The 14,226-nt window shown below is 37.7% G+C and overlaps 1 protein-coding gene across 1 annotated transcript in view; it reads right to left on the bottom strand.

The window, feature by feature from the left end:
- appbp2 (amyloid beta precursor protein (cytoplasmic tail) binding protein 2) overlaps positions 1-14,226 on the bottom strand; it is an 81,426-nt gene that overhangs the window by 2,410 nt on the left and 64,790 nt on the right. The window contains exons 11-12 of the mRNA XM_072243354.1: positions 9,911-10,101; positions 7,824-7,989 (exon numbers count right to left, since the gene is read on the bottom strand). Of these exons, the coding sequence (XP_072099455.1) occupies positions 7,824-7,989; positions 9,911-10,101 (357 nt within the window). The remainder of the gene's footprint in view (positions 1-7,823; positions 7,990-9,910; positions 10,102-14,226) is intronic.

The following is a 14,226-nucleotide window of genomic DNA, read 5'->3' as shown; positions in this document are numbered from 1 at the left end:
GGGAGAGGAGCAGAGTTAGAGACACTAATGGTCTTATCTGAGGTATCATAATAGCCCATTCTTTTTCTCTTTTTTTTAGTTTAGTTTTCTTTTCTTTTGGGGTATAATTTGTTTTTCTTTTTTCATGATATTTTTATATTTTCACTTTATATATTTTCCTATATTATATTTGTACTTTTTGAGACTTTGGGAGGCCCATTAATTAATGTGTCAATTGAGATCGTACTTGTATAAACTATTTATCAATAATGTAATCCCAATTTCTCTGAATCTATTTTTTGTAATGTTTATGATGCTGAAATTAATAAAAAGATTGAAAAAGAATATTGCTTCTGATCTAGGTTCTTTTTAGTAAGGATGAAAAGGATTGAGAGGTGTAGAAAATACTTACTAAACAGTTCCAGGGCAAGGGACTTACATTACAGGATGGTTGTGAATAAGCTATTTTATGTTCTGCCATCAATGCTAGAAACAAGGGAGTTGGTGAAAGTGTGAAAACAGGAAATGTGCAATAAACAATGGAGAAATTTGAAAATGATTAAGACAATTTTGCGTGTGTCGTGCTCAATAAAGGGGGCAAAATAAGTCTAGACTCTAAGGGATATGGGTGATCGCAGGTATCTATATCTGGTTCTGATGCAGGGCTTCAACCTGATATGCTAACAAATCCTGCCCCCAACCCTAAACCTCTGTGTTGCTCCAACTCAGTAAATGTACTAAGTGTAAGCCAATGATGCCATTGGAAACCAAATTATTACAATATACATTGCCTCCTGTAAGGCAAGGCAACAGTAAAGACTGATGCCGTTGACTGGTCATGATGACAAAACAGCATGCAATTTTTAACGGATTCTTTTTAGTACTGTGGGTTGGTCAAAAGCCTGATCCAGAGTGGGAAGACGAATAGTTACAACTCATTCCAGATCCTTTTAAAGAACAAGGATTAGAAACTAGTAGCATTTTTACAAAATGACTTATAACATTGCTTAACCTTTGGCTGCATTATTTATTTCTTTCACAAGCATTCTAAGTTGAAACCAAACCAAACAGTGTAACCAATGGTGTCCTGTGCCTGCACGTTAATTTTCCAATGATATCAACAGCCTGAAGGATAGTTTGTTTCAATAACAGTGCAGATAAAGAAAGGAGTATGTAAGGTAATGTATTAGAAAATAATAGTACAGCATGCTGCTGTGGAGATACACTGTGGTATGCAGAGTAATTCCATGCAAACCAAAAGAATACACTACCAACAAATAATAGGCAATGCAGATAACCAAAATGAACATGATAAACCTTGAGTATTTTCCTTGTGAAAAAGGCAAGAAAATTCACTCGATTGTTTAGATATGTTTGAAATAATACTAGCTCATTTTAATTTCAGACAAGATGTCCAATTCCCTTTCAGTGCAATGAATGAATCCTAGTGCCACATAAAGTTCATCACTTTATTGCAAGTTTTCGAATGAGGTTTTCTTAAAAACAAATTTGGTATGTCAACAAAAACATTCAAAAACTTCTATCGATGTACCGTGGAGAGCATTCTGACAGGCTGCATCACTGTCTGATATGGGGGCTACTGCACAGGACCAAAAGAAGCCGCAGAGAGTTGTAAATTTAGTCGGCTCCATCTTGGGTACCAGCCTACAAAGTACCCACGACATCTTCAAGGAGCGGTGTCTCAGAAAGGCAGCTTCCATTATTAAGGAACCCCAGCACCCAGGACATGCCCTTTTCTCACTGTTACCATCTGGTAGGAGGTACAGAGGCCCGAAGGCACACACTCAGCAATTCAGCAAGTTTCTATCCCTCTGCTATCCGATTCCTAAATGAACATTGAACCCATGAACACCTCACTTTTTAAAAACATATTATTTATATTTTTGCATGATTTTTAATCTGTTCAATATATCTGTAACTGTAATTGATATACTATTTATTACTTTATTTTATTATTTTTCTTCTACACTACGTATTTCATTGAACTGCTGCTGCTAAGTGAACAAATTTCACGACACATGCCGGTGATGGTACACCTCATTCTGATTCTGAAAACTGTTCTTATTGTTCCCCCTGCTTGGGATGATTAACAAGTGGCTGAAAACAAAAATAGGTACAATACAGATATGTTTACCTTTAAATAAGCTTGATAGGCAAGGTGAAAATTGGTTCTGCTAGAATGATGTGATATTAAGAAACCCAGTTTCTACATTTTAGTAGTAATTTAGTGAGACTTAAGGAATACTCAGGAACATATCTGGTTGACTAAGAAAGATTCTCCAATGAGCAAAACCAACAATATGGCACATGTATCAGCAGATATGGAACAGATATGACAGGGCAAGGTATTTAATCATAGACATTTCTCCACTTGATTTTTAAAAATCTTACTATTAATCGAACACAAAGCATTAAGCTTCAAGACTAAAGGAAATCCACTGGTGGCATCCAATTAAGATTACTTGACTGGCAAAATTTATAATATAAGCTGGCCAAATAAATCACAAATAGAGTAGGAAAGAAACATCAGAATCACCTATGCTAAATGAGCTGGTTAATAAGGATGCGGATAAACTTAAAATGTTGGTAGCACTCAGCAAGTCAAGCAACATCTGTGGAAAGGCAAAGAGTTAAAGTTGTAGATCAAAGACACTTCATTAGAACTAATGGCCAAGCCTGCTGAATACTTCCAGCTTTCCTGTTATTTCAGGTTTTCAGCATTGGTGAATTTAAAAACAAATGTTCATATAAATAGTTGATTTGTAGAAATAAATTTTAACATGCATGATGTTAAACCAGAGTTTAAGTTACAGAAACAAGAATAACATCTACCATTGCAGAAAGTGCATACGTTAAGTTTCAAATACCCAACCATTCATGCAAAACACTAACAATGGTGAATAAACTTGACACTACATCAAATGCTTGGAGCTAAGTGGGCAGTACAGGATGTGCAAATAACAAATCAAACATAAGGCAGACTTTTTAAGTAAATCTTTGCTTTAACTGCAGCAAAGCATTTGCAAATTTCAAATTGGATTGGAAGTTGTCAAACACTATTTAAATCAGTAATTGGCTCACAAAAATATTTTTTTTTAAATTTACTGGGCTGGACTGTACTAATCCTTGGCTGGTAGTTCCACAGAGAATCCACAGCCTCATTGTGAGTCAGCTCACCTCTGCCTGTGCACTGAAATACAAGTGGTCAGAGCATCGGATCTATTACTCTGTTACTGGATTCACTGTTGATTAAGGCAGCATAAAACACATGCGACCTCTCACAAATGTTGGAATAACCCTATTCATTAGAATAGGATCATTGGACTACAATTAGAAAAATGCAGTTAACTGGTTCATTTACAGTTCTGTGCAAAAGTTTTAGGCACCCTAGATTTCTTATATAAATTTTATTTTAGATATTTATTTTTATCTGCTGCATTAGTGTCAGAGGAAAATAGCAAATTTTACATTTCCAAACATTCATTTTCCAAAATTAAGTATTCCCCCATTAGTTTACTAACAGTCTATGATAAACACGAGCACTTCATTTCTTTGCACTGTTCAATTTTGCACTTGATAGTAATCTAATGTCTTTGCACTACTGTTGCTGCAAATTTCATGACATACAAATCAGTGAAAATATATCTGCTCTGATTTAATTCTTAAAGGCAATAGTTATTTTAGATTTTCACTGCAGCTCATGCCAATAAAGTTAATTTTAGTTTTATTTCCTGTCAGACGTTAAAAGAAACTATTAGATTTCCATAAAACAAGTATTCCTTGCAGTGTTAAAAAGTGAAATAAGTTCACTTGGCTACTTATAATTAATTTGCTACTTAGAGCTCTAATGCTGGATTCTGTTTATAAATAAACTTATTAATTTAAAACAAATTGGTTAAATCATATATTTACATTATTCGAAGAATGCAACAGACTTCTCAGACAACTAGCCATGAACTACAAGAACCAAAATCATTAATGTTAATCCTGAACACAAATATAAAAGGTATAGGTTTCAGAGAATAAAGTCATTCTAGGCCATCCCCTAATTACAACGAGCTCCCATGATACTATGAAATCCAAACCTGCAAAACACATGCATCCACTTGCTTTAATGGCAGAACTAGATTCAACACCCTCCCCTAGTCTTTTTACTAACTGTCTTGTGTGATTTTGATCTCATTCATTACAATACTTTGGAAGTTTGATTAATGTATTCAGTGATTGTGTATTTTCTAACTGTAGACATACATAAAAATGGAACCCATTTGTTACCCACAGATAGCATGTAGTTATTTTGTCTTGAAAGTAACAATAAGGAACAGTGGTGCAGTAGTTAGTGCTATGGTCTCACAGCTCCAGGAAGTTGTATTTCATCTAGTCCTTTCACCATTCGGTAGGTTTCAATGAGATCTCTCCTGCATTCTTCTAAGTTCCAGTGAGCACACACCCAAAGCCGTCAAATGCTTCTCATATGTTAGCCCCTTCACTCCCGGAATAAACCCTACGAATATCCTCTGGACTCTCTCCAATGACAACACATCCTTCCTGAGATACGGGGCCCAAAACTGTTGACAATACTCCAAGTGCAGCTTGACTAGTGTGTTATACAGGCTCAGTATTATCTCCTTGCTTTTATATTCTAGTCCCCTTGAAATGAACGTCAACACTGCATTCGCCTTCTTTACCACAGACTCAACCTGTAATTTAATCTTCTGGGAGTCTTGCACGAGGAGTCCCGAGTCCCAAGACCCTTTGCACCTCTGATGTTTAAACCTTCTACCCATTTAGATAATAGTCCGTACTACTGTTCCTTTTACCAAAATGCCTTATCATACATTTCCCAACACCATATTCCATCGGCCACTTTTTTGCCCATTCTTCCACTTTGTCTAAGTCCTGCTGCAATGCACTACTTACCCCTCCAGCTGTGTTTGTATCATCCGCAAATTTTGTGACAAAGCCATCCATTATCCAAATCATTGACAAACAATGTGGTCCCAATATTGACCTGAGTCACTGCCAGAAAAGGCCCCCTTTATTCCCACTCACTGCCTCCTGCCTTTCAACCATTCCTCTATCCATGCCAGTATCTTCTCTGTAATGCCATAAGATTTTATCTTGTTAAAGCAGCCTCATGTGTGACACATTATCAAATGCCTTCTGAAAATCCAAGTAAATGACATTCACTGCCTCTCCTTCATCCACCCTGCTTGTTACTTCCTCGAAGAACGCAAACAGATTTGTTAGGCAAGATTTCCCTTTACAGAAACCATGCTGACATTTGACTTGTTTAATCATTAGTCTCCAAGAACCCTGAAACCTCATCCTTAATAATAGATTCCAACACTTTCCCAGCCACTGAGATTAGGTCAATAATTTCCTTTCTTTTGCCTTCCTCCCTTCTTAAAGAGTGGAGTGATATTTGCAATCTTCCAGTTCTCTGGGACCATGCCAGAATTGGGTGATTCTTGAAATATCATGATCGATGCATCTGTTATCTCTTCAGCAACCTCTCAGGACCTTGGGATGCAGTCCATTTGGTTCATGTGATTTAACCATCTTAAGACATCCACCTAGCACTTTTTCCTTTGTAATAGCAATTGCACTCACTCCGGCTGCTTGACACTCACAGACCTCTGGCACACAGTATTCCACAGTGAAGGTAGATACAAAATACCCATTACATTCATCTGCCATTTCTTTGTCCCCCATTACTACCTCACCAGCATCATTTTCCAGTGATCCAATATGAACTCTCACCCCACCCCCTTTTTACTCTTTATATAACTGAAAAAAACTTTTGGTATCCTGCTTTATATTATTGGCTAGTTTGCCACCATATTTCCCTTCTTATAGCTTTTTGAGTTGCCTTTTGTTGGATTTTAAAAGCTTCCCAATCAACTTCCCACTCACTACTTCATATGCCCTTTCCTCGGCTTTTATGCAGTTCCTAACACCCCTTGTCAGCGACGGTTGCCTATTCCTGCCAATTAGTAACTTCTTCCTCTGTGGGACATATTTATTCTGCGCCTTATGAACTATTCCCAGAAATTTCAGCCATCTCTGCTTTGCCGTCATCCCTGCCAGAATCCTCCTCCAATCCACCTGGGCAAGCACCTCTCTCGTGCCTCTGTAATTCCCCTTATTCCATGGCGATACTGATACATGTGAGTTGTGCTTCTCCCTCTCAAATTCCAGTATGAATTCAATCATATTATAATCACTGCCCCCCTAAGGGTTTCTTTACGTTAAGCTTCCTAATAAGATCTGGGTTATTACACAACACTCAATCTAAGACAGCTTTTCCCTGAGTAGGTTCAAGCACAAGCTGGGTTAAAAAACCATCTCCTAGGCATTCAACAAACTCCCTCTCTTGTGATTCGACACCAACCTGATTTTCCCAATCCCCTTGCATATTGAAATCCCCCATTAAAATTGCGTCCTTACTTTTATTTCACACACTTTTCAGCTCCCTCTGCAATCTCAACCCCACATCTTGGCTACTACTTGGAGGCCGATATATGATTCCTATGTTTTTTTTTTAACCCATGCAGTTTCTTAACTCCACCCACAAAGATTCAACGTTCTCTAACCCTATGTCACCTCTTTCTAAAGATGTAATTCCATCTCTCACCAACAGAGCCACATCACCGCCTATGTCCTCCTGCCTGTCCTTTCGATACAAAATATATCCCTTGATGTTAAACTCGCAATTATGGACTTCTCAGTGATGCCCACAATGTCATACCGACCAAACTCTAATTACTGGAGAGTAATTGCAAATCTACAGGGGAAAGGGAAAGTGGACTAATCTACTAGCTGGCATCAGCCCAATGAACTGAATGCCCACCTCCTGGGCTGTAATAACAGCAAATAGTCCAAGGTATCCTGAAGAAGAATTTAAGTAAAATTTAGATACCAAGTCACATAAAGAAGCCAATAATGTGATCAAAGAGATATATTTTAATGAAGTTCTTAAAAAGGAATTAACAGGGAATTCCAGAAAGGACCACATTTTAAGGCATATTTGCCAAATGAAGCCGTTATCTATCCCAATTATGTTTTGCAAGAGATCCAACTTTCCCTAGTCTGATACTTGTAGTTGTCAGGGATTAAAACAAAGGGCCCCTAATTTATATCTTTTGTGATGTCAACAATATGATTGAGCAGGTAAAACTCACAATTCCTAAGTAGCAATTTAAATAGACTGTTGAATAAACATCACCACAAAAGCAAGATTAAGGGGAAACATGAAATGTCAAAAGCTTTTTAAATTTAAAAGACCATTTATCTTTTAAGCTCATTTTACATATCTGAGGAAATAAAATCAGAAAGACCATAAAATATTCATGTCAGGCAGCATCCGTGCAGAGAAAGAATTGAAATTTCAGGATTTAGTTCTGAGTTAGGGTTTATTAACCTGGAACATTACCCATTCCTCTGCTGATGCTGTCCAAACTGCGGTGTACTTCCATCACATTCTTTTTTCTTTTCCATTTCTGATACTTACTGGTTTGTAAAAAAGTTAAATTAACACCAATTCAAATACTTTACTTCAAACAGCCATGCTTCTGGAAGGCGGCGGGGGGGGGGGGGGGGGGAGTGTCAAATCATTAACAACACTTTTGGATCTTTGTATTAAACTCAAAAATAGGTACGAGTTTTATCAAGTACTGGAAGACCTGGTGCCAAACAACAATAAACTTGTAGTTATTACCTGTCAAAGTCTTGATCATGCTTTGAACTTTCATTTTGCACAGGAAGCAAAATAAATTTAGTTTGGCACTGCATTCTCACAGTCCAATTACAGGGGTACATACCTATTGCTATGGACCTCAGATAAAGCTTTTCAGCATCTGCATATTGATTCATATCATAGTTATAGAGAGAAGCAAGATGTCCCACTGACAATGCCACTTCATAATCTTCCTGGCCTAAGAGTTGCTCCTTAATTTGAATCGCTTTAATGTGCATTTCTTCAGCTTCCTATAAAAGCAACACAAGTATTATTGACAATTATTACAACTGTGATTATGATGAATCTTTCAAGGCAATGAGTTTTGCCTTTTGCTCCTTAACTGATACCATATAAACTATGAGCCTTACTTTTTACACATGTGTGATAACAATCATTCTAACATTTTAAACATTTAAACACACTTTATCAAAAATAATTTATAATAGAGAACATTTATTAAGCATTTTGTGTTATACCAAATACTTAAACATTACCATGACTTCAGATGTAATTGATATACATAGATTCTAATTAATTTGAATGCAATGAGGAGGTTCCATGCCCACAAAGTCTTTGCAATCAGGTTTAGCATGTAGTCCAGCATACCAGTTTGCAACACTTTGTTCCCTCTAGAATACCACTGATTTTCAAGCATACCCAGAGACAGCCTTTTACAGCATTGATTCTTTTCCAATTAATATTTGTCTCACTGTGAGCACCTGGGAACAGCCCACCCAGCACTGAGTCCCAGGCAATACAGCTGTTTGGCATGAGCCTCAAAAAATACCTGGCCATCTAGCCCCAGATCTTCCTGGTAAAGCTGCATTTAGGAGATGAGCAACTGAGTCGTTTCCACTGCAGTTGTCATATGAGGGCAACATGCGTATGGTCACCATTTTGACATACACAGAAGAAATGACACAGAGGGCTTCCTCCACTGCCAAACAGGGTATTGTGCTTGTTGAAAGCTTGGTATTGCGCCAAATGATTTTGATTGTTTGCTCAGGAAAGCACCTGAAAGGATCAATAACATCTCCACAGCCTAACATATTAAGTATCTGCAAATCCTTCTGGGTCACACAATACTATCTAATAGCTACAGAGAGCAAAGCCTCTCAGAAATTCCTGTCTTCTATCTTTGAGGTTAGACAACAGCAAACCCTGGCCACTGTTAACGCGAGATGAGCAGGCAGGCAAGCTAGCTAAGAGTGATGGCTTGCCAGTTCACTTTTACTGGATATATGGCACTGGATCGACCCACATTTGCTAGAAATGTACAACACAGTTAATTCCAACTTGTAGTGTACCAGTTTTTCAAAAGATAGATAGATTTACAAAAAAAAAGGAATACTGAAAAATTGCTGTTTTTGCGTGTCACAAGATTCTATCTAATTGGTTCTGTTTTGTCTGGGCATGGTGATTCAAACAGACCAAACCTGCATACCTTGCTAGAAGATCTTTGACAGTCTTGCATGACTCATTGTTATATACAGGATGGGTGGGGTTAAATACTTGCTTAATTTGCTTAGACCAGGTACAGCCTTCTCATCTTGCTCCACAAAGCATTCTAGAATGGGAAATAATCTTGAACAATTTACAAGCTGCAATAAGGATTGGTGGCTTTTTACTTCTACCAGCTCCTTCTCATCATCCACCATCATCAAAAGTAGTAACAGTAGATTTTGCATTCTGTCTTGGAGCTGCTGCATCTACTTCAGGCTCTCTCATTTTCTGAATGCCCCATGTCTGTTTTGATTGCTTCCTATCAATGCAAAGGGGAATCAAAGAAAACTTCACAGTTCCCCAATCTGTATAACCTCTGAGTTTCTTGATACTTTTACATTCAGCTTCCATACCCTCTGGTCTTCCTGTTGTTGACAGCCAGTCGGAGGCAGTTAAGAGAACTGGTGCGATACTGGTGGACCTGACTGGTGTGATTTTGAGAAGCCCCAACAGCAAGTTTTTGAACATACAGGCCTGCCACCTTCAGACAATCCTGAACAACATCAAAGCACTTTGTTTCTATGAAAGCACCAGCACAACCTGCTGCCTATTGTGACAAGATATGGACAATTCAGAATAGGATAGGTGGTGGGTAGGACTGGACTAAGAATAAAATGGGTTCTGAAAATCCCAACCTTTGACTCAAAGCCATGCATTAAACATTACCTTGAACTTCCGCATTGATTGATAGAGTCTGCCCAAGTTTCCATAGTGCTTTGCTGTCTGCACATTGAATTCTCCAAAGGCTTTCTTGGCTAATTGGAGTGAAGAAAGGTGCAAATCATGGGCCTCCTGAAGGAGTCGCTGCTCAGTTTCTTTATTATGACAGTCAATAGCAATTTCCTCCAATATAAGTGCTGGAAAATAAACAAGTGACAAGATCAATCAACAAGTGGCTTTTGTAAGGCATATCTAAACAAAAACAAACATAAATGTTGAAGATTTAGACAAGTCTACCACATAGTGAAACCATTTCACCACCACCTTTTCCAGGTGAATTTAGCACAATAAATGCTAATTTTTAATATTAAGATAGCACTTCAACTAAAAAATGATCCTTCCTATTTGGAAAAAATATACACCACACTTCACGTGAATTTGCCAGCCATTCACAAATAACTTGAAATCAAGATTTTAACCCTAATGTCAGAAATGAATTAATAATTTCTAATACTTCAAAATAAAATGAAAACCAAATGATCTGGAAAATAAGGAAATGCTGGTGTTCAATATCTGCTTTAGATTTATAATTCATGAAGACAAGAAAGCTAATACTGAAAAAGGGATATGCAAATAAAATAATGGCACTAGCTTCAATTCTAGATTGCTTTAAAATTCCTTTGTTGAAACAAATAGGAGATTTCAGGTTTCCCAACATAACCTAGCAAAGTTATTTCAACTGAAGACATTGCTTCAGTTGGTCAAAATACATGACATGATTTAAAGTGAGCATGGGAAAACAGTGAGCTTAATCACTGTTATTGGAAAATAACGAGAATCCACAATTAAGGATATTTAATATTTTAGGGTTTTCAATTATTCAAAGATAGCAACTACGGATTTACAAAGGTTATATTTTGATTGAGTTATTGCTTTGATGACTAAAGTAGTGAATAGAGAATGCCCAAGTACATAATCTAAGCAGCATTCCGGAAGACATCTTATAAAATGTTGGGTAGAGCAACAACAAATGGAATTTAACCTTGACAACCATGAAGTGATACATTTTGAGAGGGCAAACAATAACAGAACACACACAATAAATGGTAGGGCCTGAGGCAGTGCTGATGAACTTGGGGTCCAAATCCAGAGATCCCTGAAAGCACAGGTGGATGTGGTGATGAAGGATGCCTGCCTTCATCAGTTATGGTATATAAAATTATGTGGGGAATAGATAACGCAGATCAAAATAAATAATCTTTCTCCATAACAGAGGTGTCCAGGGACGAGAGGATTAGAAGGAGAATTATTTTCCCTACACAAAGTAGCAGCCTTTAATCTACTGCCTGAAAAGATGGTAAATATACTCTCACCACAAGTCAAGTAATTGAACTGCTAAAGCACAGAAAGCAATGGACCCAAGAAGGGTGAATGTAACTAGGTAGATAAACAGGTGGCCTGGACATTGACTGAGCATTTTGTTTAAAGTAAAAATAAAAACATTAGAACATTCAGCAGGTTAGGCAGCATTGCGAGAAAGGGAAACTGATTTCAGGTTTCAGGTCTGAGACTCTTCCTTACATGGGGAAAGAGCAAGTTAGTTTACAAATGCAGGATTGCACTGCATGGAGGTCAGTGACCAGTAGATCTATTCTGGGACCCCTCCTCTTTGTAATTTTTATAAGTGACCTGGATGAAGAAGTAGAAGGGTGGGTTAGTAAGTTTGCTGATGACACAGAGGTTGGAAGTGTTGTTTGAAGTGTTATCAGAGGTTACAGCGGGAGATCGATAGGATTCAGAACTGGGCTGAGAAGAGACAGATGGAGTTCAATCCACATAAGTGTGAAGTGGTTCAGTTTGGTAGCTCAAATTTGAAGGCAGACTCTAGTATTAATGGCAAGACTCTTGCAAGTGTGGAGGATCAGAGAGATCTTGGGGTCTGTGTTCATAGGACACTCAAAGCTGCTGCACAGGTTGACAGTGTTGTTAAGAAGGTGTATGCTGTGTTGGCATTGAGATTGAGTTTAAGAGTCGAGAGTTAATGTTACAGCTATACAAGCCCATGCTCAGACCCCACTTGGAGAACTGTGTTCAGCTCTGGTCACCTCACTACAGGAAGGATGTAAGGATGTGGATACTATAGACAGAGTGCAGAGGAGATTAACAAGGATGTTGCCTGGAATGGACAGTGTGCCTTAAGAGAACAGGTTGAATGAACTTGGCCTTTTCTGTTTGCAGCAACGGAGGAGAGGTGACCTGATAGAGGTGAATAAGATAATGAGAAGCATTGATCGTGTGGATAGCCAGAGGCTTTTTCCCCAGGGCTAAATAGGCTAACATGAGGGGGCATAGCTTTAAGGTGCTTGGAAGTGGTGGGTGCATGGAATGCACTGCCAGCAACAGTGGTGGAGGCAGATACAATAGGGTCTCTTAAGAGACTCTTAGACAGATACATGGAGCTTAGAAAAACGGCTATGCGGTAGGGTAATTCTAGGCAGTTTCTAGAGTAGGTAACATGGTCGGCACAACATTGTGGGCATGAAAGGATGTGCAGCAAATCCTGCTGATGCCTGCAAATGTGCCATAAAACAAGATGGCAATGGAAGAATGGATTGGGGATTTACAAAAGAAAACATTCCTTTGAAATGCTGAAAAGGCAAAGGAGGGAAGTACATGTTGTGTGCTGGAATAGTAGTGAAGTTTGAAACTGCAACACCTGGGATCCAAAATGTTTTTCAGATGAAGCAACAATTTATGTGCACTTGTTTCTCTCTGCAAGGTGTAGTACTGCATTAGGTATTCACAATCTGATTTCCTCCAGGAAATGGTGTACTGGCAAATTTTGAGCATGAATTTGTGAAAGTGTGAAATTTAAATATGAAAAAGTTAAGGATTTACTGATTATTTTCTTAACTGTAAAGTTAAAGAGAATGGAGATTCAAACAGACGAAGATCCACATGCACCTTATGTTAAACTGAAAATAATTGAAAAGACTCATGGTTAAGATTAAATATCGTGAAAATATAAATTAAATTAAGGAATACAATTTTCTCTGATTAAAGTCTGAAGCCAGGGTTCACAGCCAAAAAGATTAGACATGCAGGGAATATTTCTACAGAAATCAAGTCACAGCTGCACCCAAGAATAGCACTGGATGCTCACGTTAGTTGTTAATATTTGATATTATGAGACCATTAACCAAAGATGTTCAGAAATATGGGGTTAAAGCGGGTACATGGAGTTAGGTCGCAGGTCAGCAAAATGACATTAAAACATATTAGGGTATGATGTGTAACCAATAAGCTAGAAAATATGACTGTCCAGCACAGGTCCTGAGGATGCTAGATCAGAGTTTTACTCCAAACACTTGCAAGTCATTGTCTGCTTAACTAAGGTTACACCACTTTAGAATTTTGGACACCCATAAACCAATTTCAAAAATGCTATGGAAACCAACAAGTTTCAATACCGTATTATCATATTAAAAGCTATTAAATTCAAGACACAAGATGTTATTCAAAATTTGTACATTTCCAAAATATCTTAGTTCCATTAGTGTGTTCAATGAGATTTGGGATTAAACAAATAGGGTTGCTCTTGAGCACCACCAAATGGCTGCTGCAAAAAAAATCATCCTATAGAGGTTTCAGAGCAAGGTGTTTATTGTTAGGTTTATTGGGGAAGATAAAGGAATTATTCACAGTATTATCCTTTAAGAATTTTGCTCTTAAATATTTGATTTGTTAGGCTATTCCACCATTAACAACAGATACTGCCTGAACTGCTGAGTGCTTTCAGCATTTTCTGATTTTATTTCAGATTTGCAGCATATGCAGTTTTCATTTCAGATCACAATTCAATTGATCATTATAACACATATAACTTACATATTCTTTTAAAGATCCTGGCTATCTGGCTTGAGCTTTAAAAGGGTCCAACAACATTGGATTGGAATTGTTATACTCTAGTAAGATATTTAGTTTTGCTAATTCCATGCCAGTTCAGTATTATAGATGGGTCAGCTTGCTGTATATATTACTCTATATCCTTTATTCTTCATCTGTAACTGATGCTTCATCCTCAAACACATTAATTGGTGATGATCAGACTGGGTACAGAAGAAAATTACATGTACTTAGACTTGGGTTCAGATTGACCATTGTTGGGGCTTTTACTCAAGTAGCCACCTTTATTGGTTATAAATGGCAGAAGAGACCTCTCATGAAACTTGAACGATGAAACTGGAAACAAAATATTTCTCAATGAATTATTAGGTGCTAGGTTGAAAGCACATCTCATGAAGTATATAAGTATAAGATTT

Source organism: Mobula birostris, chromosome 25, assembly GCF_030028105.1.
Source record: "Mobula birostris isolate sMobBir1 chromosome 25, sMobBir1.hap1, whole genome shotgun sequence".
NCBI classification, from domain to species: Eukaryota; Metazoa; Chordata; class Chondrichthyes; order Myliobatiformes; family Myliobatidae; genus Mobula; species Mobula birostris.
This window is presented reverse-complemented; position numbering and strand designations above follow the sequence as displayed.